The sequence below is a fragment of the Scyliorhinus canicula genome, chromosome 19 (assembly GCF_902713615.1).
Source record: "Scyliorhinus canicula chromosome 19, sScyCan1.1, whole genome shotgun sequence".
Lineage (NCBI taxonomy): Eukaryota > Metazoa > Chordata > Chondrichthyes > Carcharhiniformes > Scyliorhinidae > Scyliorhinus > Scyliorhinus canicula.
In genome coordinates, this window is record NC_052164.1 from 63720149 (window position 1) to 63743819 (window position 23671).

General features: G+C 43.1%; 1 protein-coding gene across 4 annotated transcripts in view; it reads right to left on the reverse strand.

The window, feature by feature from the left end:
• The window catches only part of fli1 (Fli-1 proto-oncogene, ETS transcription factor), a 91164-nt gene that overhangs the window by 59155 nt on the left and 8338 nt on the right, over positions 1–23671 (reverse strand). For all 4 annotated transcript variants that reach the window (XM_038778748.1, XM_038778747.1, XM_038778751.1 and 1 more), the window contains 2 exons: positions 22372–22526; positions 21714–21917 (listed from right to left, as the gene is read on the reverse strand). In XM_038778748.1, coding sequence (XP_038634676.1) covers positions 21714–21917; positions 22372–22526 — 359 coding nt within the window. The remainder of the gene's footprint in view (positions 1–21713; positions 21918–22371; positions 22527–23671) is intronic.

Genomic DNA, 23671 nt, shown 5'->3' on the forward strand with positions numbered 1-23671 from the left:
AATAATTACTTTATCTTCAATGCATATTTGACAGCCCATTTGTACGTAGTAAAGTTCCAGAAAAAGAACATCATACAAGCAAACTGCTAATAGGTCAAAACTGGTCTCTGCTTGAAGCACAAAGTTAGTTCATAGTAAATTTGCCACCTGTTTTGTTCCATTCTGGGTTGAAGTCAATGCAAACAAAAAGTGAATGTTGCAGAATGAGCTGGTGATTTGTTATTTAGTTGCTACTGGCACAAAGCAATTCCCCTTCAATTGCTTTTGCTGACATTGGTTGAGAGTGGCTTGCAGATCAAGCATTGGAAAAGCTCTTTGCTCTTCCCCAAAGAGTGTTATGAGATTTTTTTTATAGTCACCTGAACAGGGAGGCAGGGGTTAACCATGTATCGAAAAGGCAGCAGCTCCAACAATGCAACATTGTAAACTCAGTCCTGTTGGATTGGATTTGTTTATTGTCACGTGTACCGAGATACAGTGAAAAGTATTTTCCTGAGAGCAGCTCAACAGATCATTAAGTACATGAAAATAAAATAAAACAAAATACATAATAGGGCAACACAAGGTACACAATGTAACTACATAGACACTGGCATCGGGCGAAGCATACAGGGGTGTAGTGTTAATTAGGTCAGTCCATAAGAGGGTCGTTTAGGAGTCTGGTAACAGCGGGGAAGAAGTGGTTGTTGAGTCTGTTTGTGCGTGTTCTCATACTTTTGTATCTTCTGACCTATGAAAGAAGTTGGAAGAGTGAGTAAGACGGGTGGGGGTGTCTTTGATTATGCTGCTTGCTTTCCCCAGGCAGCGAGAGGTATCGATGGAGTCAATGAATGGGAGGCAATTTTGTGTGATGGACTAGGCTGTGTTCACGACTCTCTGAAGTTTCATGTGGTCTTGGGCCAAGTAGTTGCCATGCCAGGCTGTGATGCAGCCAGATAGGATGCTTTTTAGGGTTAGCAACTTGTTTATACCAGGTAAATCAATTGTTCTATTTATTTTTCTGAACAACTTTCCTTTTGGTAAAACATCTTGTTTTAAAATGAAAGGTAATTCAACTTTTTTTTCCTAAACCAAGAAAGCAGTTGCATGAACAATGAATCAGGATTATCCGGTATGATTTAGTGAGGGATTTTTCTTAAAGAAGGTAAAGTGAGGTGAAGAGAACAAAGGCAACTGCACAGATAATAACAGTTAGGTCATAGGGTAAACTATCTTGTTTCACACTCGGTAATACAGTCACTGGGGAATGATGGAGGCATATACTGTGCCCGGGGTGGATACCGGAGCAATAGGTCAAAAGGTGAAAAAACTGAGGGAGAACTAGGAAATAGGGCCAGTATGACTCTGAGGAAGATCAGACAGGGAGATGTTGCTGAAAACAGCAGGACTGGTGCCCTGAAGGGCATATGTTTTAATGCAAGAAGTATAACAGATAAGGCAGATGAGCTTAGAGCTTGGATTAGTACTTGGAACTATGATGTTGTTGCCATTACAGAGACCTGGTTGAGGGAAGGACAGGATTGGCAGCTAAACGTTCCAGGATTTAGATGTTTCAGGAGGGATAGAGGGGGATGTAAAAGGGATGGAGGAATTGTGCTACTGGTTAGCGGGAGGACGCCTCAGAGGGCAGCGAGGCTATATGGGTAGGGATCCAGAATAAGAAGGGTGCAGTCACAATGTTGGGGGTTTACTACAGGCCTCCCAACAGCCAGTGGAAGAAAGAGGAACAGATAGGTGGACAGATTTTGGAAAGGAGTAGATCAACAGAGTTGTTGTGATTGGAGACTTTAACTTCCCCAATATTGACTGGGACTCACTTCGTGCTCGGGGCAGAGTTTGTAAGGAGCATCCAGGAGGGCTTCTTAAAACAATATGTACACAACTAGGGAAGGGGTTGTACTGGACCGGGCATTGGGGAATGAGCCTGGCCAGGTGGCAGAAATTTCATTAGGGGAGCATTTCAGGAACAGTGACCACAATTCAGTAAGTTTTAAAGTGCTGGTGAAAAAGGATAGAGTGTTCTAGGGTAAATGTGCTAAATTGGGGGAAGGTTCATTTGAACAATATCAGGCAGGAACTGAAGAACCGAGATTGGGGGCTGATGTTTGAGGGTAAATCAACATCTGACATGTGGGAGGCTTTCAAATGTCAGTTGAAAGAAATTCAGGACCGGCATGTTCCTGTGAGGAAGAAGGATAAATATGGCAAATTTCAGGAACCTTGGATAACGAGAGATATTGTGTGCCTCATGAAAAAGAAAAAGGAGACATTTGTCAGGGCTCGAAGGTTGGGAACAGATGAAGACTGTATCGAATATAAGGAAAGTAGGAAGGAACTTAAGCACGGAGTCAGGAGGGCTAAAAGGGGTCATGAAAAGTCATTGGCAAATAGGGTTAAGGAAAATCTCAAGGCTTTTTACACGTACATAAAAAGCAAGAGCGTAGCCATGGAGAGGGTTGGCCCACTGAAGGATAGGGGAGGGAATCTATGTGTGGAGCCAGAGGAAATGGGTGAAGTACAAAATGAATACTTTGCATCAGTATTCACCAAAGAGAAGAAATTGGTTGAGTCTAGAGAAGGGTGTGTCGATAGCCTGGGTCACATTGAGATCAAAAAGACGAGGTGTTGGGCGTCTTGAAAAATATTACGGTGAATACGTCCCCGGGGCCTGATGGGATCTACCCCAGAATACTGAACGAGGCAAGAAAGGAAATTGCTGAGGCCTTGACAGAAATCTTTGGATCCTCACTGTCCACAGGTGAAGGCCCGGAGGATTGGAGAACAGCCAATCTTATTCCTTTGTTTAAGAAGGGTAGCAAGGATAATCCAGGGAACTACAGGCCGGTGAGCCTTACATCACTGGTAGGGAAATTATTGGAGAGAATTCTTCAAGACAGGATCTACTCCCATTTGGAAACAAGTGGACGTATTAGCAAGAGGCAGCACGGTTTTGTGAAGGGGAGGTTGTATCTCACTAACTTGATAGAGATTTTTGAGGAGGTCACAAAGATGATTGATGCAGGTAGGGCAGTGGATGTTGTCTATATGGACATCAGTAAGGCCTTTCACAAGGTCCCTTGTGGCAGACTGGTACAAAAGGTGAAGTCACACGGGATCAGAGGTGAGCTGGCAAGATGGATACAGAACTGGCTAGATCATAGAAGGCAGAGAGTAGCAATGGAAGGGTGCTTCTCTGATTGGTGGGCTGTGACTAGTGGTGTTCCGTAGGGTTCAGTGCTGGGACCTTTTCTGTTTGTAGTATATATAAATGATTTGGAGGAAAATGTAACTGATTAATAAGTTTTTCGGACGACACAAAGGTTGGTGGAATTGCTGATAGCGATGAGGACTGTCAGAGGATACAGCAGGATTTAGTTCGTTTGGAGACTTGGTAGGAGAGATGGCGGATGGAGTTTAATCCGGACAAATGTGAGGTAATGCATTTTGGAAGATCTAATACAGGTAGGGAATATACAGTGAATGGTAGAGCCCTCAAGAGTATTGACAGAGAGATCTAGGTGTACAGGTCCACAGGTCACTGAAAAGGGCAACAAAGGTGTCAAGAAGGCATACGGTATGCTTGCCTTTATCGGCCGGGGCATTGAGTATAAAAATTGGCAAGTCATGTTGCAGCTGTACAGAACCTTAAGTTAGGCCACACATGGAGTATAGTGTTCAATTCTGGTTGCCACACTACCAGAAGGATGTGAAGGCTTTAGAGAGGGTGCAGAAGAGATTTACCAGGATGTTGCCTGGTATGGAGGGCATTAGCTATGAGGAGGGGTTGAATAAACTTGGTTTGTTCTCACTGGAATGAAAGAGGTTGAGGGGCGAACTGATAGAGGTCTACAAAATTATGAGGGGCATGGACAGTGGATAATCAGAGATTTTTTCCCAGGGTAGAGAGCTCAATTACTAGGGGGCATGGGTTTAAGGTGCGAGGGGCAAGGTTTAGAGGAGATGTACGAGGCAAATTTTTTACACAGAAAGTAGTGGGTGCCTGGAACTTGCTGCCAGAGGAGGTGGTGGAAGCAGGGACAATAGTGATGTTTTTGGGGCATCTTCACAAATACATGAATAGGGTGGGAATAGAGGAATATGGACCCCAGAAGTGTAGAAGATTTTAGTTTTGACGGGTAGCATGGTCGGCGCAGGCTTGGAGGGCCTAAGGGCCTGTTCCTGTGCTGTATTTTTCTTTGTTCTTTGTTCTTTTGTTCAAAAATATTTTGCAATATGAATCCTCCTACATAAAAATATATGTGAATGGCGAGAATGCTCCATTTTGGAAAGATGGGAATAACTGTTGTTTTCACAGCATAGTAAACTGAGCATTACATGACACAGCTAGTTTGCTCGTTCTCACCTACTATTTAATCCAACTGACCAAAGTAATCATCACAAGTGGTCAATAACAATAGTTGCTCCTCTACCTCTCTTGAATTTATCAAACCAACCTCAGGTTGAAAGCTATCACAAACTCTCATCCAAAATTTATGATTGTCCCTTGTATCTCCACAATTCCTTGCACATCAGTGTATCTCCACATTGCATCTTTCATTGTTAATTCAGTTACTGGAGAACTAGGACCTACTTGTAACAGACTCAGCTTTTCAATCAGTGCACTTCAATCACCTAATGTTGAATTATTTACACAGTAGAATTAAATGAAAACGCTGGCTGGAATGTGTTTAGTTTCATTTAAGAACTATGTTTTGGGGTCTGGGGAATCATAGAATCCCTACAGTGCGGAAGGAAGCTATTCGACCCACTGAAAGAGCACTCCAACCTGTCCCAACAACCCCATAACCTAACTTACACATCCCTGAACACTGAGGGGCGTTTGATCATGTCCAATCCACCTACCCTACACTTTGGACTGTGGGCGGAAACCGGAGCACTTGGAGGAAACCCTCTCAGACACGGGGAGAACGTACAAACTCCACACAGTCACCTGAAGCTGGAATTGAAAACGGATCCCTGGCGCTGTGAGGCAGCAATGCTAACCACTGTGCCACCGTGCTGACAATAAAATAGAAGCTCAAACCACTTACCTTAATGTTGCACATTAACTGCTTATTTAAATTTTATTTTTATAATTCTGTCAGGCAGTAATTTCCTACCCAATGCAGACAACACCTATCACTAAGAAACTGGGCCAACCTGATCCTGACCCATGGACAATGCTATTTTGGGCCAACTGTCTGGAGATGTGCTGCAACAAAGAGGAACCATAGAGAGTCATAACTGGTTCATTTCTGGCACCCTCATACAACATTCAAGTCTGAATGCAGGAATCCAGAGATCAAATGTGCCTTACCCAGTGCCCCAGTGTCAAGCATGAATCATTCATCTGCTGAAACACACTCTTCATATTTTTCTGGGCTAGATCCCCAGTGGACGGTGAAATGGATTCAAGATATCCCTATTGTTGATTTTCCAATTGAACTACCAGACTTTTCCAGAAGGGGGTGCGTGACTCACACATCATAAAGGATTATGAAATCAAAATATGGGAAAATAATATTTTTTTTAATAGTTCATTTATTTATTTATCTTCCTTCTGAATACCTATTTCTCATTGTCTCTTTCATCAGCACCCAATAATTTCACAGTGTTTTGAGCAGATCTCTTACAAATACTATTTCCAAATTGTTAAGTCCATGCATCAACTAGAGTTGACTAACTCGCTCATCAAAAGTGGCCATAAGTAGAACATGAGTATCTCAGGCAGCATGGTTGCGCACAGTGATTAGCACTGTTGCATCACGGCGCCAAGGGCCCAGGTTCAATCCCGACCCCTGGTCACTGTCCATGTGGAGTTTGCACATTCTCCCCATGTCTGCCTGGGTCTCACCCCCACAAACCACAAAATGTGCAAGGTAGGTAAATTGGCCATGCTAAATTTTTTTTTAAAAAAAGAGTATACCTGGTCTGGTACAGGACTGTGAGCAGCATGAGTATACCTGTCCAAGTACAATACTGAGGGTGGCATGAGTATACCTGGCCTGGTACAGGAAGAGGGCAGCATGAGCATAACTGTCTGGGTACAGGAAGAGGACAGCATGAGTATACCTGTCCTGGTACAAGAAGAGGGCAGCATGAGCATAACTGTCTGGGTACATTTATTGAAAAAAAAGAAAATGAGTATCTCACAGTAACATTAGGTTAGTCTGTGTCGAGCAGCTCACCCAGGTGATATGTGAGAATAGGGACATCACACAGCTGCTGATGTACGGAGATCCTGCTAAATAAAAAAAAACTAGGAATGTTCTGCCTTTCATTCAATTTTTTCTGTATTGAATGACTCTTCGGTAGGTCTGACCTGATAATTGTTGCTTGCAACAAAACATATTTACTTCACTATCTCTGAGTATATCGCTCACAAAATTCTTTCTAAATCCCAGCTCTGTTTTCCACCTCTGATTGCTCTTCGTTCTCATGTAGAACACACACTGAAATTGGACCATATCCTGTAACGGATTACAAACACATAACAAGAGGCAACAAGGATGTCTCTGAATGAACACAGGACATCCTGAAGGGGGAGGGTGAACAGCCAGAGATCGTAGTACACATAGGTACTAATGACAAAGGCAGGAAGTGCGATGAGGTCCTGCAGAAGGAGTTCAGGGAGTTAGGCAGTAAGCTAAAAAGCAGGACTTCTAGGGTTGTAATCTCAGGATTGCTCCCTGTGCCACATGCCAGTGAGGCTAGAAATAGGAGGATAATGCAGCTAAACACATGGCTAAACCAGTGGTGTAGAAGGAAGGGTTTCAGATTTCTGGACCATTGGGATCTCTTCCGGGGCAGGTGCGACCTGTACAAGAAGAACGGCTGAATCTAAGCTTTGACAAAGAGTCATCGGACTCGAAACATTAGCTCTTTTCTCTCCCTACAGATGCTGCCAGACTTGCTGAGATTTTCCAGCATTTTCCCTTTCGTTTCGGGCTGAATCTAAACTTGAGGGGCACCAATATCCTGGCTGGGAGGTTTGCTAGTGTCACTCGGCAGCGTTTGAACTAGTATGGCAGGGGGGTGTGAACCAGAGCGTTAGCTTAGAAGGTGTCAGAACTGAAGGGGAAAATAGAGAACCAAAATAATAGAACATCACCCTCCGGCAGAGTAAAAAATGTGACAAGTGTGAGAAGGGAGGTGGTCAATGAAGGACTGAGGTTATTGTACCTTAATATGCTCAGTATACGGAATAAGGTAAATGAGCTTGTTGCACACATTGAAATTGGCCGGTACAATGTTGTGGGCATCACAGAGACGTGGCTGCAAGGGGATCAGGGCTGGGATCTTAATATACAAGGATATGTGTCCTATCGAAAGGACAGGCAGATGGGCAAAGGGGGCAGAGTTGCATTGTTAGTAAGGAATTAAGTTAAATTAATAGCAAGGAGCGATATACAATCAGAAGGCATAGAATCTCTGTTGGTAGAGTTGATGATTCGCAAAGGCAAAAAGTCCCTGATGGGAGTTATACACAGGCCCCCTAGGGGTCAGGATGTGGGGCAGAAAATAAATCAGGAGATAGAGAAAGCATGTAAAAAAGGCAATATCACAATAATCATGGGTGACTTCAATCTGCAAGTGGACTGGGAAAATCAGGTTGGTAGTGGATCCCAAGAAAAGGAATTTGTGGAATGTTTAAGAGATGTTTTTTTTGGAGCAGTTTGTAGTAGAGCCCACGAGGGAACAGGCAATTCTGGATTTGGTGATGTGTAATAAGACAGACTTGATGAGGGATCTTAAGATGAAGGAACCCTTAGGGAGCAGTGACCAGCATATGATAGAATTTACCTTGCAGTTTGAGAGGGAGAAGCTGGAGTCAGATGTAACGGTATTACAATTAAATAAGGGTAACTACAAAGACATGAGGGAGGAGCTGGCCAGAGTTGATTGGAAAAGGAGACTAGCAGGGAAGTCAGTGGAACAGCAATGGCAGGAGTTTTTGGGGGTTATTCTGGAGGCACAGCAGAAATTCATCCTAAGGAAGAGGAAACATGTTAAGGGCGGGACAAGACATCCATGGTTGACGAGAGAAGTCAAGGGCAGCATAAAAACAGAAGAAAAAGCATACAAAGTGGCAAGGATTAGTGGGAAGCCAGAGCATTGGGAATCATTTAAAAGCGAGCAGAGGGTAACTAAAAAAGCAATAAGGGGAGAGAAAATTAAATATGAGTGCAGGTTAGCTAGTAATATAAAAGAAGATAGAAAGAGTTTCTTTCAATATATAAAAGGTAAGAGAGAGGCAAAAATAGATATTGGACAACTGGAAAACGTGGCTGGTGTCCTTGTTCACGATTCCCTTTAGGTTAATGTGCAGGTTCAGTCGGCAATTAGGAAATGCAATGTTAGCTTTAATGTCAAGAGGGCTAGAATATAGCACCAAGGATGTACTTCTGAGACTGTATAAGGCTCTGGTCAGACCCCATTTTGAGTATTGTGAGCAGTTTTGGGCCCCGTATCTGAGGAAGGATGTGCTGACCTTGGAAAGGGTCCAGAGGAAGTTTACAAGAATTATCCCTGGAATGAAGAATTTGTCGTATGAGGAACGGCTGACGACTCTGGGTCTGTTCTCGGAGTTTAGAAGAATGAGGGAGGATCTTATTGAAGCATACAGGATACTGCGAGGTGTGGATCGAGTGGACGTGGAGAGGATGCTTCCACTTGTGGGAAAAACTAGAACCAGAGGACAGCAACACAGACTAAAGAGACAATCCTTTAAAATAGAGATGAGGAGGAATTTCTTCAGCCAGAGGGTGGTGAATCTGTGGAACTCTTTGCCGCAGAAGGCTGTGGAAGCAAAATCATTGAGTGTCTTTAAGACGGAGATAGATAGGCTCTTGATTAATAAGGGGATTGGGGGTTATGGGGAGAAGGCAGGAGAATGGGGATGAAAAAATATCAGCTATGATTGAATGGCGGAGCAGACTCGATGGGCCAAGTGGCCTAATTCTGCTCATATGTCTTATGGTTTAAGGGCAATTTTGGCCAAATATTTAAATGCTAAAAAATAGCGACAGGATGTGTTTCAGCTGTAAAACCACTCACTTAATCTAAAAATTATGGTTGATATGGAGGGTGATCAACCAGCAGTGAACTCACTCCATCTAATATTAGAAAAGCCAAAACAGGGGCAGCACGGTGGCACAGTGGGTTAGCACTGCAGTCTCACGGCGCCGAGGTCCCAGGTACGATCCTGGCTCTGGGCCATTGTCCGTGTGGAGTTTGCACATTCTCCCCGTGTTTGCGTGGGTTTCGCCCCCACAACCCAAAGATGTGCAAGGTAGGTGGATTGAACACGCTAAGTTGCCCCTTAATTGGAAAAAATGAATTGGGTACTCTAGATTTATAAAAGAAAAGCCAAAACAGGAACCAACCAACTTTAGGTGCTAGAAGGTGAAGATGCAGCCTTGAGCTGCAATGAACGTTTACTCTGTGTTTAGTGCAAGACATTTAATGCAAACTTATTACAGGAGTTGAAGCCAATGCCAGTAATATAGCCCAGAGAATCATAAAGAGTCTGATTGACAGTTAAAATGCTTACTGGCAGATATTAAAGAGGTTGCACACATAACACTTCATCTAATGACCTCCTTCCAACAGCAATTAGCTGAACGGAAGTGAACATGGCATTGCAGAGAACTCTGAGCACTACTTAAAAGTATATCACATTTAATTGTTCGCTTGGTGCTGGAGATTTGAAGAGAATTTTTGAAATACATCAGGAGATTTTCTAGAGCACTCCTTCTCAGTAATAACACCTTACATTTGTATCATGCCTTCAATGCAATAAAAATCCAAAGATTTTTCACAGCAAAATATGACACCAAGCCATGAATGGAGACTTTTTTGCAACTGACTGTAAGTTTGGTCAAAGGGATAGGTATTAAGGAGCATCTTAAAAGAGGAAAGAAAGGCAGAGAGATTTAGGAATGAATTAAAGGAACACGGCTATCTTAGAGGAATGTAGGACTGGAGGAAATTCCAAAATTAGAGAGGGTTGAGGGAATGGAGGGATTTGAAAACAAGGACGCGAATTTTAAAATCCAGGCATTGGCTAACCTGTGGCCACAGGGGTGATGGGTGAATGGAAATTGGTGCCAGCAAGAAGAAAGGCAGCAAAATTTGGTGTGAATTTGGGGAATAAAATGTGAAAGGTTAGCCAAGGGTGTACTGGAATAGCCAAGACTAGAGGTAACATACACATGTTTGAAGGTTTCAGATGAGGAATGGTTGGGGCAGAGAGCAGCGATGGTGCAAAGGTGAAAATTAGTGATGGTGTGGATTCATGATCAGAAGCACAATTCAGGTTGAAGGTCATGAACAGTCTGATTTAGAATCAGACAATTGCCAGGGATAGGAATGGAGGCAGTAGTTAAGGAACATAATTTGTAGCAAGAAACAAAGACAATGGTTTTGATTTTCCAAGTGTTGGAGGTCATTTCTGTTTAGCACATTCAAATTGCACATTCAAATTGCACATTCTCCCCGTGTTTGCGTGGGTTTCGCCCCCACAACCCAAACGTGTGCAAGGTAGGTTGATTGAACACGCTAAATTGCCCCTTAATTGGAAAAAATGAATTGGGTACTCTAAATTTATGAAAGAAAAGAAAAGCCAAAACAGGAACCAACCAACTTTAGGTGCTAGAAGGTGAAGATGCAGCCTTGAGCTGCAATGAACGTTTACTCTGTGTTTAGTGCAAGGCATCAAAATGAAAAGAAAAGCCAAAACAGGAACCAACCAACTTTAGGTGCTAGAAGATGAAGATGTTGGACAAGCAATCTGATAAATTAGAAAAAGGTGGAGGAGTCCAGATAGATGGCGGTGAGGCTGAGCTGGCTCCTGTAAAACTGATTATGTGTTTTCAGATGATGTTACTGAGGGGCATCATGCAGATGAGAAATTGGAAGAGGTCAAGAATAGTTTGTGATACAGGTACAGGAGCAGGAGGAGAAGCTATTGTAGATGATTCTCTGGCTATGATTAGATGGATAAAGAATGGAGCAAGATGTGTGCAGTCCCACCCAGATGAAAAATGGTGGCAAGGAATTGGAAGAGGATGTGCAAAAGTTGCCGATAGATCTGGAACTATGCAGAGAGATAACTTGACTTTACCATTGTTACATAGGATGTCATTTCTGACTTCACCAACATTCTATCAACAATTATTTTGCAAAATGTTCTGAGGATGTCACCTAGAAAGCCTTAGTGCTGTTCTATTGTATCTTACTGGAAAGTTTATAAGATACACCAGTTGAAAAGGACTGTTCAGTCATGAATGGGAGAAGATGAGGCCAAGGCCAGGGACAGCAAACCAGCTGTTGCAGGAGTAAGGGACAGGGAAATAGAAGACCTAGGTGGACTGATGCCCCCTTGTGGGTGCAGGACATCCCTCCTCCTCGGGTCCTCCACTGGGACTTCCATTGCCACATCTGAGAGCTTGTATACCCTCTAACTCAGTTCTGAAGCCATCCTGAAACCTGCCACTGTGTGTCAGCCAGCCCACTCCATAAATACTGCTCCATGAAAATTGCATCTACTGTTAAATCTGCAAGGCTTTGAATTAACACCTCCAGGCAAGTTCAAATTATGATAATCAACAATTAGGACCAAAATCATGTGCTAAAACGAGACTTTCAAACAGGTGTATCTTGTTAACACAGCACCCTTTTCACCAAACTAATTCCAAACTAGTGGCACCATGCCATTTTGAGGTACCAATAATTAATGTTGTATGAAATGTCTTTAGGGCATTGTTAATAGATTTATAACCAATATAATGACATATTTGTAAAACAGCGAATGTGGTAACTTCTTGAAAACATATAGCTAGACTTCTGAACAGTTGCTATTGTACGATACTGTTCATGTTCCATTTCTACGATACAGGTACAGGAGCAGGAAGAGAAGACATTGTAGATGATTCTCTGGCTATGATTTGATGGATAAAGAATGTTTCATAGATAGTTTCATAGAATTTACAGTGCAGAAGGAGGCCATTCAGCCCATCGAGTCTGCACCGGCTCTTGGAAAGAGCACCCTACCCAAGACCACACCTCCACCCTATCCCCATAACCCAGTAACCCCACCCAACACAAATGGCAATTTTGGACACTAAGGGCAATTTAGCATGGCCAATCCACCTAACCTGCACATCTTTGGACTGTGGGAGGAAACCAAAGCACCCGGAGGAAACTCACGCAGACACGGGGAGAAAGTGCAGACTCCGCACAGACAGTGACCCAAGCCGGGAATCGAAGTTAGAACCCTGGAGCTGTGAAGCAATTGTGCTAACAACTATTCTACCGTGCTGCCCGGTCTTTAATGTAGTAGAATATTTGCAGTGTTACACTGATCAATGCAATAGGGGATGTGACCAAAAAGCTGAATCAAAATGTTAGGTTTTAAGGAGCATTTTCAAAGAGGTGGGAGAGACGGAGGAGCTTAAGAAGGGAACCTCAGAACATAAGGCCTCGGCAGCTGAAGCCATGGCCCTGTGGTGACCAATTGAGGATGCATAAGAGGCTAGAAATGGTGGAGTTCAGAGATTATAATGAGATGGTGGGACGGAAGGTTATAGAAATAGAGAGGGTGAGGCCATGTTCACACACACTTTTCCCCTTTTGGGGAATGGTGGGAAAGTGTTGGAAGGATGATTATCAACTTGTTGAAATACATCATGAGCAAATCCTGGAGTGGAACTTGAACTCAGAACTTTCAGTTCTGGGGCAGCATGCTACCTACTAAGCCACAAGACCTCCAAAGCAAGGCTATGGAGGGATTTAAAAACAAGGATGAGAATTTTTTAACTGAAGTCTTGTTGGACTGGGAGCCTTAATAGGTTATCGTGCACAATAGTGAAGGGTAAACAGGGCTTGACATAAGTTAGGCAACAGAATTTTGGATAAGCTGTAGATTACAGAGGGAGACTGTTGCGAAGCTGGCCAGAAGAGCATTGGAATAGTCGAGTCTAGTGGTAGCCAAGGCTTGAATGAGAATTTCAGTGAGAAATGAGTTGAGGCAGGGGCGAAGATGTAAAATTATATATTGGTGAAGCAGGAGGTCTTTGTGATGGATGAGATATGAGATTGAAAGCTAATTTCAGGCCTAAATATGAAATCATCCTTGTAAATAATCTGATTTCTCCTCAGGTAATAAGAAAAATAATTGCAAGATGTACAACAGAATACTGAAATAATTTATCATATTTTGGGTTGCTTGTTTGGCCTCCATATCAATTTCCACTTAGAATTTGGTTTGAAATCCTTGATATAAATCCCCAACTCCTGATCCCTCCCTTTACTTCAAAACACATCTAGAAGAAAATTAACATCTCTCCACATACAAATCTCTTGAAATTATGGAAATTTATGTATTTAAGCTTTGTAATTTGGAATTGAATTACTTCAATTTTTTATCAAAGCAATCAAAGGCTGATCCATATTCCCATGTGTTTTGTAGATTGTCCAATGCTACATCCATGACACGCAGAGAGCCAAGAACTTCAAATTGTGAAGAGTTTATCTCTGGGGGAGGGGGTGGGGTGGGGGGAGGAGGCAGGGGCAGAGAAAGTCAGGTCAGCAGAGTGCGACTGGAACAGATTTGATGCAGAGAGGAGAATAGAGTCAATGAACCTATAAATTGAAGAGCAAGTGACAAACAGATCAAGGTGTCAGCAGACAGAATGAAGTGTGGAACTTTGTAGCTCGTGAAGTGTGAAAAACAGAGAGATTGGAGAGATTGTGGGCATGACGTCATGTGTTGGCACTGAAAACTGTAGACTGAGGTGTTTGGTTACATCAGCCTCAAGGGAGTAAGTTATTGCTATGATTGAAAAATGGAATGGACAAATTTAAGAACATTATTGTGTGTTTTTCCATTACTTTTTCATTTTTAACATGCTAATTAATTTTAAATGTCCATTTTAAGTATATAGAATGGAATGGACAGTGAATTGGTATATGAATGGATATTGTTGTTGCAATGTGGGAGAGGAGAGGTCTGATGAGGCATGAGACTTAAACATTTAAAGACCAAAATGCTTATTGGCCAATAACATACAATTTACATGACAGCACAGCAGAAAGTGATTCAGCCCATCATACTCTTGGCAGCTCTTTGAAACAACTATCTAACTAAACCCACTCCCCTGCTTTGCTCATAGACCTAACATCCCTTTACGAGTATATATTTGTCCCATTTATTGAGTAACAATTTGCCATGTACTTTAAATTCCTGTAAGAAATTACTTGTACTAAAACATCAACATGTGCCATGGCATGCCAAGCGTAGGAGCACATTGGTTAGCACTGTTGCTTCACAGCTCCAGGGTACCAGGTACGATTCCCAGCTTGGGTCATTGTCTGTGCAGAATCTGCATGTTCTCCCCGTGTCTGCGTAGGTTTCCTCCAAGTGCCCCACAGTCCAAAGATGTGCAGGTTAGACGGATTGGCCATACTAAATTGGCCTGAGAGTCCAAAAAGATTAGGTGGGGTTACTAGGTTACAAGGATAGGGTGGAGGTGTGGGCTTAAGTAGGGTGCTCTTTCCAAGGCCTGGTGCAGATTTGATGGGCTGAATGGCCTCCTTTAGCACTGTAAATTCTATGATCTGTGTGTATGTGTGTCTACAATTTATTTAATGTTTTGAAGCATGATTATTTTAGGAAGTGTTAGGCTGCATTTATAGTTAAAATGATGAACCAATGAGAGAGTCAAAACCAGAAGATTTAGGATATTTTCTATGAAAATTCAAGAATGAGCCCAAAACAACGAATGAGTCACCAACTATCAAGGAAAGTTGGCATGGATGAGGTCAGGAGGAGTTATTAAAGAGCTACACTGTGGGAGAGGCAATCAGTTTCAGTCCAAAATAGATTTGGTAAAGGAGTTGTCATCAATATAGAGGATAAGAATTTACTTAGAGAAGTGGCTTTTCATGCTGGAGAGGGAGAAGCACCCAATAACCATATCATATCCATCTTAAGAAGATCACATCCAGGTGAACAAAAATATTCCCTGATGATGATAACGAGATGCTAGGGAAGTACATGAGAGGGAAACAGAGGATATGATGTCACGGTGAGACAAAGTAAGCTTGGAGGAAGCTCTTGTGGAGCATTAACACTGCTTTTGGCCTGCTGGGCTAAATGCACAATTCTGAGCTGCAGAAGTCTGCAATGCATTTTGAAATGAATTTTAGCAAATCTAAATCTGTAATTAATTCTATCTTAATTAAATCTAAATAATTCTATAAAAACTCTGGGCTGGATTCTCTGCAGCCCTGCGCCGAAATCGCATTTGGGGCGGAAAACCAAATTTCCCGATAGAATCGGGCCCGGCGCCACTCCGGTGATTCTCCGGGCCCCGAATATTCGCGCATTCGCGAATTATGCCGTGCGGCTGGGGGGCCATTGCCAGAGGTCTGCCCAGCGAACCTCCATCCCGACCGGCCGAGTTCCCGACGGCGTGGAAATAACATGGTATGGCCGGTCGGGTCTCTCGTGTGGTGGCTGCGGACTCAGTCCGCGGCCGCCCTGATGGGGTGGCCGGGGGAGAGATTGGGCCGGACGGATCCTCGGGTGTGTGGCTGATCGGGGGGGTTGGGGGGGGGGGGCTGCATCTTACAGATGCCTCTGCGGTTCGAGTCCGCCATGGCGCTCGACACGGCCACTGGAGGCCACCGCCATGCGCATGCACGAACTTGAAACCGGACGTGCAGGGGCCCGTATCCACAGCTAAAGCTGCGTGAAGCACTTCGGGTCCCTGCTAGCCCCCTGAATATAAGTGGATCGGATTGTATTTTTTTTCAGGAAACTCAGGAGTGCAACACCTGCGTTTTTACGCTGGGTGGGGACATAGCCGCATTTTGTGAGATGAGCCCCTGATCTTTTAAATTAAACCAACCTAATTGGAAGCTCGGTGGCACTCTACTTACTGAAAGGGCTATCAGAATAATATTGTAACACCAGATATGAAGACTTGTGATTCTGCCCTGTTTAATTAACCTCTCTCCTGAGCGAGGGTTCTTTTTTTTCGGTTTAAAGGGAGTATACATTTTCTATTGGGTCAAGTTCCTATTCGGAGCCCCTAGTACTTGGCTGGCCCTGTCTCTTTAATTTAGATCTTCTCAGAAACCATGATTATCATGAGTTTTTATCAAATACTCCATGTTGAAAAGCAGCCTGCTGTTGACATTGAAACACTCACTAATTCTGTTTGTGATGTGAGGCTAAATGACCCTCAGGTTAGGATACACATTTGAAAAGAAATGTTACCAGAACAACAGTGTGTTATTTGAGAATTTGTATGGGATTAACAGCATGACTCCACCAGTAGTGGGAGAACTGAACAGTAAACCCTAACTACTTCTGGACTGAATTTCTAATTTATTTAAAGTTCAGAAGATTGCATGGACAAAAGGCTAAATCCTCACTGTCAGATCAGGAATGTTAAGCAAATATTTAATCCAAAACATTTTTGGATTTCATTATAATCTACAAATGCTGTGCCTCAAAAAATGGACATGACTCAGACCCAAAGTGTACAGCAGCAATAATGCGAAATACAATCACCTTTAAAGTCAATGTAATTGAAGAGAGCAAGCAAAAAGACAGCTGGTATCACTTAAAGCCACTCAAAACTGGGACACCTGAGACAGGGCTTGGCAGAAACAGCGGCGTCTTATTATAATAGTCCGAAATTGCAAAAAAGAGCGTTAGTCTGTATTTGTGGCCGTCTGAGGTACGGAGGGTACATCAGAAGAACATTTGCATAGTCTGGTATCGCGCGTCGAAAACGTCGTGCGTACCATGTAGTACTTGTTACGTCTGCAGTACCACCTTGTTCTGGTGGGCAAGATCTCTGCTGTTCTGCCTATCCCCCCCCCCCCCCCCCCCTCACCTTGTTCGGGTGTAAGGACATCCCTGCATAACGTAACGTTGCCACTTGTATTTTGGTTCTGGTGCAAAGGATAGAGTCTCAGAACAACCCCAGAGCAAACGTCACCTCAACAACCTCAATGAAGTTTGCATTCTTTGATCTTATTATTGAGTTTAATTTCCCCTTTCAGCCCTCTCCTCCCCTCCATGCTCTCCACCCCCTCCCCCAGGTTATCCCACACTCTTCAAATCAGATGATATTTACAGAGACGCTCAGATCTGCAAAGCTGAAAGATTCCATTATTTCGGAGAACACTAAACTCTAGAGTAAGCGTGAACGAAATGGTAGTGAATTCTGCAGTGAAGTATTTGTAGACCACGGTTATTAGGAGCCAAATTGTTGCTTAATCCTCCGGAATATGATAGATTCCGTAAAATGGAAACGACTGCATTTTAACATACTTGTCCAAGACACAGTTCAATAACATGTTGTACATTTTAGTAAACTGGGAGTTTGCAGAACACAACCCATGGCGCAGAATATGGCATTAGGAATACATGACTGGCACCAGGCATTCGTCCAAATATTTTAATAACGTGTGAAAAGGTGTTCACCAAATCACATTTGTTTTAAATGTATTTTACATCGTTTTGTATTGGTTTAAAATGCCATTCTGTTCCTAAACGCTGTAATAATTTGGAAGATTTCACTGGATTCGATTTTTAATGTAGATGAAATGGAATTAATCAAGGTGGTCCATGAATTATGTGTCAATGTATGTTTGTGTGTTTGTACGTGTGGATTTGGATGTGTGTGTGCGTGTGTGTGTGTGTGCACGTCTGTAAGTGTATTTGTTACATGTGTGTTTTGTGAGTATGTTTGTATTCATGTGGGTGTTTGTGTATTGGGCTGGGGGAGGGGAGAGGAAGGAGGTCAGCTAATATTTTGGAGCTAGCAACGAAACCCTGCCCCTAAGGGCTAACTATGGGGACAGGGTTGTTTTATTAACCTTCTTGTTTTAATCTTGAGGGCTGTTGTCGGTCAGATTAAACACTGAACAAAATGTAAACCCCGATGTATATGATAAATTACACGTCTAGTGTGAAAATGTCTCGGATTACGCTGGAGTCAATCTCTTTTATTCCTTGCATGCTACCCTATAGGTGTCGTGATCATAAAGCTGCTTTAAATGGAAGGTGGAATAATTTGGGAAAGCCAGGTGAGCTCCTGTAGAATCCAAAGTGTCGTCACTGGTGCTCTGGGGTATTTTCACATCTAAACAATTTAGATCCCGCGACCCTTAAACCCCAACCCCAATTTATGTAGGGGTTTAGAGGGACTCTGTGGGTGAATTTCCATCCTCCTTTCGGATAGACTGAAACAAAGGCAGCTCAGGTCTTACTGCAGAACGACATCGCGGTCAGCATGGGCTCTGGTACATAAGTAACCGCGAGAGACGGTTTAAGAGAGTCCGATCCCGCATTGAGTGCACCGACAGCCTGAGTGATGTGGATTTCCATACCTGGGTGAGGGAAAGCCCTCTGATGTGCGATTTGTCCCTGAGAGGGCCACAGCAACAACTCAAATTGTTAGTAAACGTGTAGTCTATACGGGTGAGCGCGGGCTTTAACATTGCCCAGAGAAGGAAGTTGGTCTTCAGGCTGGTACCAAGGTTCTCAGAGCATCATCAAACATGCACTTGGCTGAATGGCCACACCACCGGACCTGCACATGTCCTGAGCAATGGCGAACAGCAAGAGTGTAAGCCACTATTTACACCCATATTTCACATCTAGAACCCAATCTATTAATGATATTCTATCATTATTTTCTACAAATAAATTCTGAACTATTCAATAGGAAGCAGGGTCAGACAGGTTTAACACAAAAACGAAGCAAACCATATCTGTTAGGATCAGAATACTGAGCACTGCTGGAATTATACCCCAAAGCTCCCTTTCTATCTACACTTCAATATATGTCAGGTGGCAGCCAGCAGGTGTGAGATAGGAGATGGAAAGGGACAGAGGGCTCACTGTGTTTAGCCAACGCAGTAAGTCACCGGGGGCGAGTTCAAATCAAACTTTCAAAGCGGGTTTTTTAACTTGAAATCAAATATATCAAGGACCCCCCGTGGACAACCTAATCTGTTCATCCCCGACTTTCATCCCATCGAATCTAGTTCTAGCTCCGTTGAAACCAACCTTCAGAAAATCTCCCATTCTGGGTATAACCCGCCTGCGTTAGAAAACTCTCAGAAACACATCGCTGAACACAGCATAACAAGGCAGGTTTTCAAAATCTTTATGGAGGCCGGAAGATCAGAGTTTAGCGGTCAGGGCTGAGGAAATAACCCTCCCAATAATCGCAGCGAGAATTGTATTTTGTTGGGACTCGGCAATGATGGGGTTTGGGGTAGGGGGTCCGTTTCCGCAGCTTCTCACAGAGTTTTCTTACAGAAAAGTGATCCAATAGATATTGTCTGTGTTTATTTTTAATATATATCAGCATCGCCTCTCCTGCTTTCTCCTTCCATAATCAGGGAAGACAACCCAGAGAGTTTCATTTTACACTGAAAGGGCGATTACAATGTCAAAGATTAGGGAATCAATTTATTCACCAATCTACTCCTATACAGTGTAAACATGTATTTAATTGAAATTAATTAACCTCGTTGGATAATGCAAAAATATGCATTATGCTGCATTGCATACTGCAGTGGCACACTGCACACAATTAGCACTTTGAACTGCTGTCTTAGGAAATAATACTTTTTAAGGGTACTGAGATTGTTGAACCAAGCAGGAAGGGTATTTGCTGAGTAGGTTTCGCGCGATTAAACCTGCTCTTAGAGAGTTTTGAGGAAAGCAAAGAGTGTCATGAACAATAAGAGTCACCCCTTGCCTCGGTATTATCGCTGGATATGTTCAGAGGAAAAGGCTACAATCCCTCACATGCCGAACAAATCAGTTCCTGAACTTGTTTGCGCCCCTCTGTCTGTAAGAACCTTGAACAGGAGTTTGATGTGTGAACGAGTAATGCACAAGGGTGGGACTCACTGACTGATTACTTCAATGCATTGGAATAGATTTTATTTTGTCAGTGCATATGTATTTAAGGTTAAATATCTATGATAGAGTAATGTTCTTTATTTTATTGCTTTTTTTAAACAAAATTTAAATAATTTTTTTAATTATGTAAACGAACTACCAATGTACCCGACATTAATTTCCGTGTGGGCACGAATGTGAAATTGAATTGATTAATTCTTGATCGGGCTGTTTTGGTTTATTACATCAACGGATTGACTCAAGAAACTAATATTCCTGCTTTTGATATAGATTCCGCTCTGGCCGGGTCCTCCCTTATCTACCATGTTTGCCAACGAGATGCTGAACTATATTAAAAATGAAACACAAACATTATCTGTTGCATCAGTTTTCTATAAGATAGCGGTGTCCCAGATCAAAACAAGGCAATGCATTTAAAAAGCTAAACCGGCAATGAAAATATAAGCAACACACAGACACAACACACACACAATATATAGCAAAGCACACACATAATATACAGCACAATACACACACAATATACAGCACACACAAACATACAACACAACACATATACACAACATATAACACACACACAACATAAAGACACAACACACACAACAGACAGAGCAGCACACTCTCAGCACACAGAGACACAGCACGCATACACAGACACAACACACAAAATACAGAACAGCACAACACACACAACATATACACAACATACAGACAGAACACACATACACAGACAAAATACACACACAACATACAGGGGATTTCTTGGTTAATACTGAGATCAGTGGAGAAGGCAGGAAAATGGGACGAGGAACATTTCAGCTATGATCGAATGGTGGAGCAGACTCGATGAGCCAAATGGCCTAATTCTGCTTCTACATCTTATGGTCTACAGACACGGCACACAAAACATCCACAAACACAACACACAGAGACACAGTACACACATGCAGACACAGCACACACACACACAACACACACAGCATACAAACACAGCGCACACAACACAGCACACACAAATGCACACACATACAATACACACACAACACATGCACAAATGTACACATACCTACAAATATACATGCACAAACACAACACACACACAGCACACACACAAACACACACAACAGACACAGCACACAACACACAAGCACAACACAGACACAGTAGATGCACACACATACAATACGTGCACAGCACATGTAGAAACACACGCATGTATACATACACACTAACATACATGCACACACAAACATATACACACACATGCACTCACGTTTAGTACAGAAATGAAGGTACAGTACTCCCTCCGGTGACAATGCCCAATAATCCAATAGGAATCGATTCAGAAGTTTCTGAACCTCTCGTGTTAGAAACTGGGGGATATGAAAATTTTCCACAAATACGAGTTTCACTATTGAAAAGTGGACACTCAAAGACTCTAAACAGACATATTGCAACTCGCACCGAAATTACCGAAACATCGCCTTTGAAAGTTACAAACATTTCAAAACAGTCGGACCACACAGGACGTGTCAGTGAAATGCTTCATTCTTTCTCTTCGAATTTGTTAAATTCGATTATATTGGAAAATGCTGGCAGCGAAGACCAGGGAGTGTGTTTCATTCTTACTACAACTCAGGAAACCCAGGACACGTTAACATCGCGTCAGTTAAATCTTGACAACCCCAATTCTAGCAGCACTAACTCACTGACACTTTCAGTTAGACTGATGGTGGGAACTGGAATCAACACTTACTTTCCCTGAGGTAATTGAGATGTGAGAGCAGGACCTCGGCATTGTAGAGGGAGGTTAGGCGGAGAAAATCCTCCTTGTTCATTTTACAGAGTTCCTTGCCGTCCGTATTGTGAAAGAGGGACGTGTCGATCTCCAGCAGCCCGTATTCTTTGATGGCCCACTCCAGCCACTGTCTGACGTGCTCCTGGCTCCAAAGAGTCGGATCTGCAAAGCAGCAGTCATTTAAATAACTCATCCAGAATCCTGAACAAACCGCACCGACTCCACAACACTAACTCCCCAATCCACACGCTGTTCTAGTTAAAGGGACAGTGTCATTTCTATACGCAGTAAATGCTGAGGCTTAGCTCGCACCAGCCGGTTTAGCAGCCGATTTACTCAATCCAGATGTATGCAACCCACTCGGCTAATTTCTGGTAATAGCAATTGAGTGCATAATTGGATCAAATTCAGTCAGCTTTAGCGATGTGCTCGAGTCTTATCACTGGCATTTCACCTTGTTACAGTTTTTTTTTAAAACCCGCAGATTTGAGCACATCGGGTCATGGGTGTATGTTGGAAGAGGTTTCCATTCATGTGTCGGTTCGGCCCCAGCTGCACAGCCAGACCACGATGCTACCTTTCGCACCCTCACCCGGGCCCCAAGGGATCTCGTTACCTGCCGGGACGATCACTCTCCTCTCGTTGGTTGTCATGTTAGGCGGGGGAGGTCCGTTTTTCTCCTCCATGTAACTGCTGTAGCTCATAGGGTTGGTGTCGGTGCCGCTCACCAGCTTATTGCATTTGACCACGCTGCAGTCCACAGGTGAATCTCTGTCAGGGTTAAGGAGAGAGGCGTCAGAGAGCGAGGAAGATACGAATACGAAAGCTACAGGTGCAGCAGTTACTTCTTTCCATTTCTCCATCTCGCCCTTCGCTTTGCATTCTTTCGGACGTATTAGAACGGTTCCCTTAATAACCCCCTCTGTGAAAATGTGGGCAGCAGTTACCAGGACTCGGCATTGTGAGTCATTTTAATTACATCTCTTTGTGTATATTGGTCAACAGCGGATTAACCATTGTTCAAATGAATACTGCAGACATGACATCTCCTGAAGAAACATGGACAAGATTTTCTGTGCCTGTTAGATGTGAACGAAATGCCCTTTTCAATTGGTTTACAGTTTAGTTAAAAAAAACATGCCCTGCCCGTTGTGCATTTAACCTTCAATATTCCAAAGACAAGACCTGCTGTGCCCCTGACAAAACCAACTCCAATGAACAATGAGAATAGCCATTTCATTGTTTTTTAAAAGAGACTGATAAAGGTGGCCACGAAAATAACGTGAATTAAGTCGGGGCAGAAAGAAGATGTCGCCGAGATTTTCAAATGTCTCAGTGCAGTCTTGCAGAGGCCGGACACGGTGGTGTAGTGGCTGCACTAGTCATCCAAAGAATGTTTAAATCGATCATTGCAATTTGAGGATTCGAATTTAATTTTAAAATAATCTGGAATCAGTAAAAGCTGTCAAATTATTCTAAGACCCAACTGGTTCACTAATGTCCCTTGGGACGAAAAGCTGACCTCCTTACTTGGTCTGCCCTGTATGTTACTCCATATGTCAAATGGCCCAGCAAATCCACTCCGTTGTTCACAAGGCCCGTCGCATCTTTTCAGCCCAACGGGAAATGAGCCGGGTCCCACTATACCAGACCGGATCTTGCACAGTTCCATCAAGACACACCTGAACCATGGCACGCACATGGAGTTAGAAGACATTTCATTTGGATGGTTAGTGTTATCGTCCGCCATGCCTACAGACTGAGAGGTAACCCTTCCCTTTGGGTACAGAGTGTACAGATCGCAATCAAACCCTAAAAGCACCTCCCAGCGGACAATGCCGGTGATTGGGGGTTTCTGGGTGACCCCGGGAAGCGCTGAGTCCCTTGGGGCCATTTACAGATTGCACTGTGCTCCT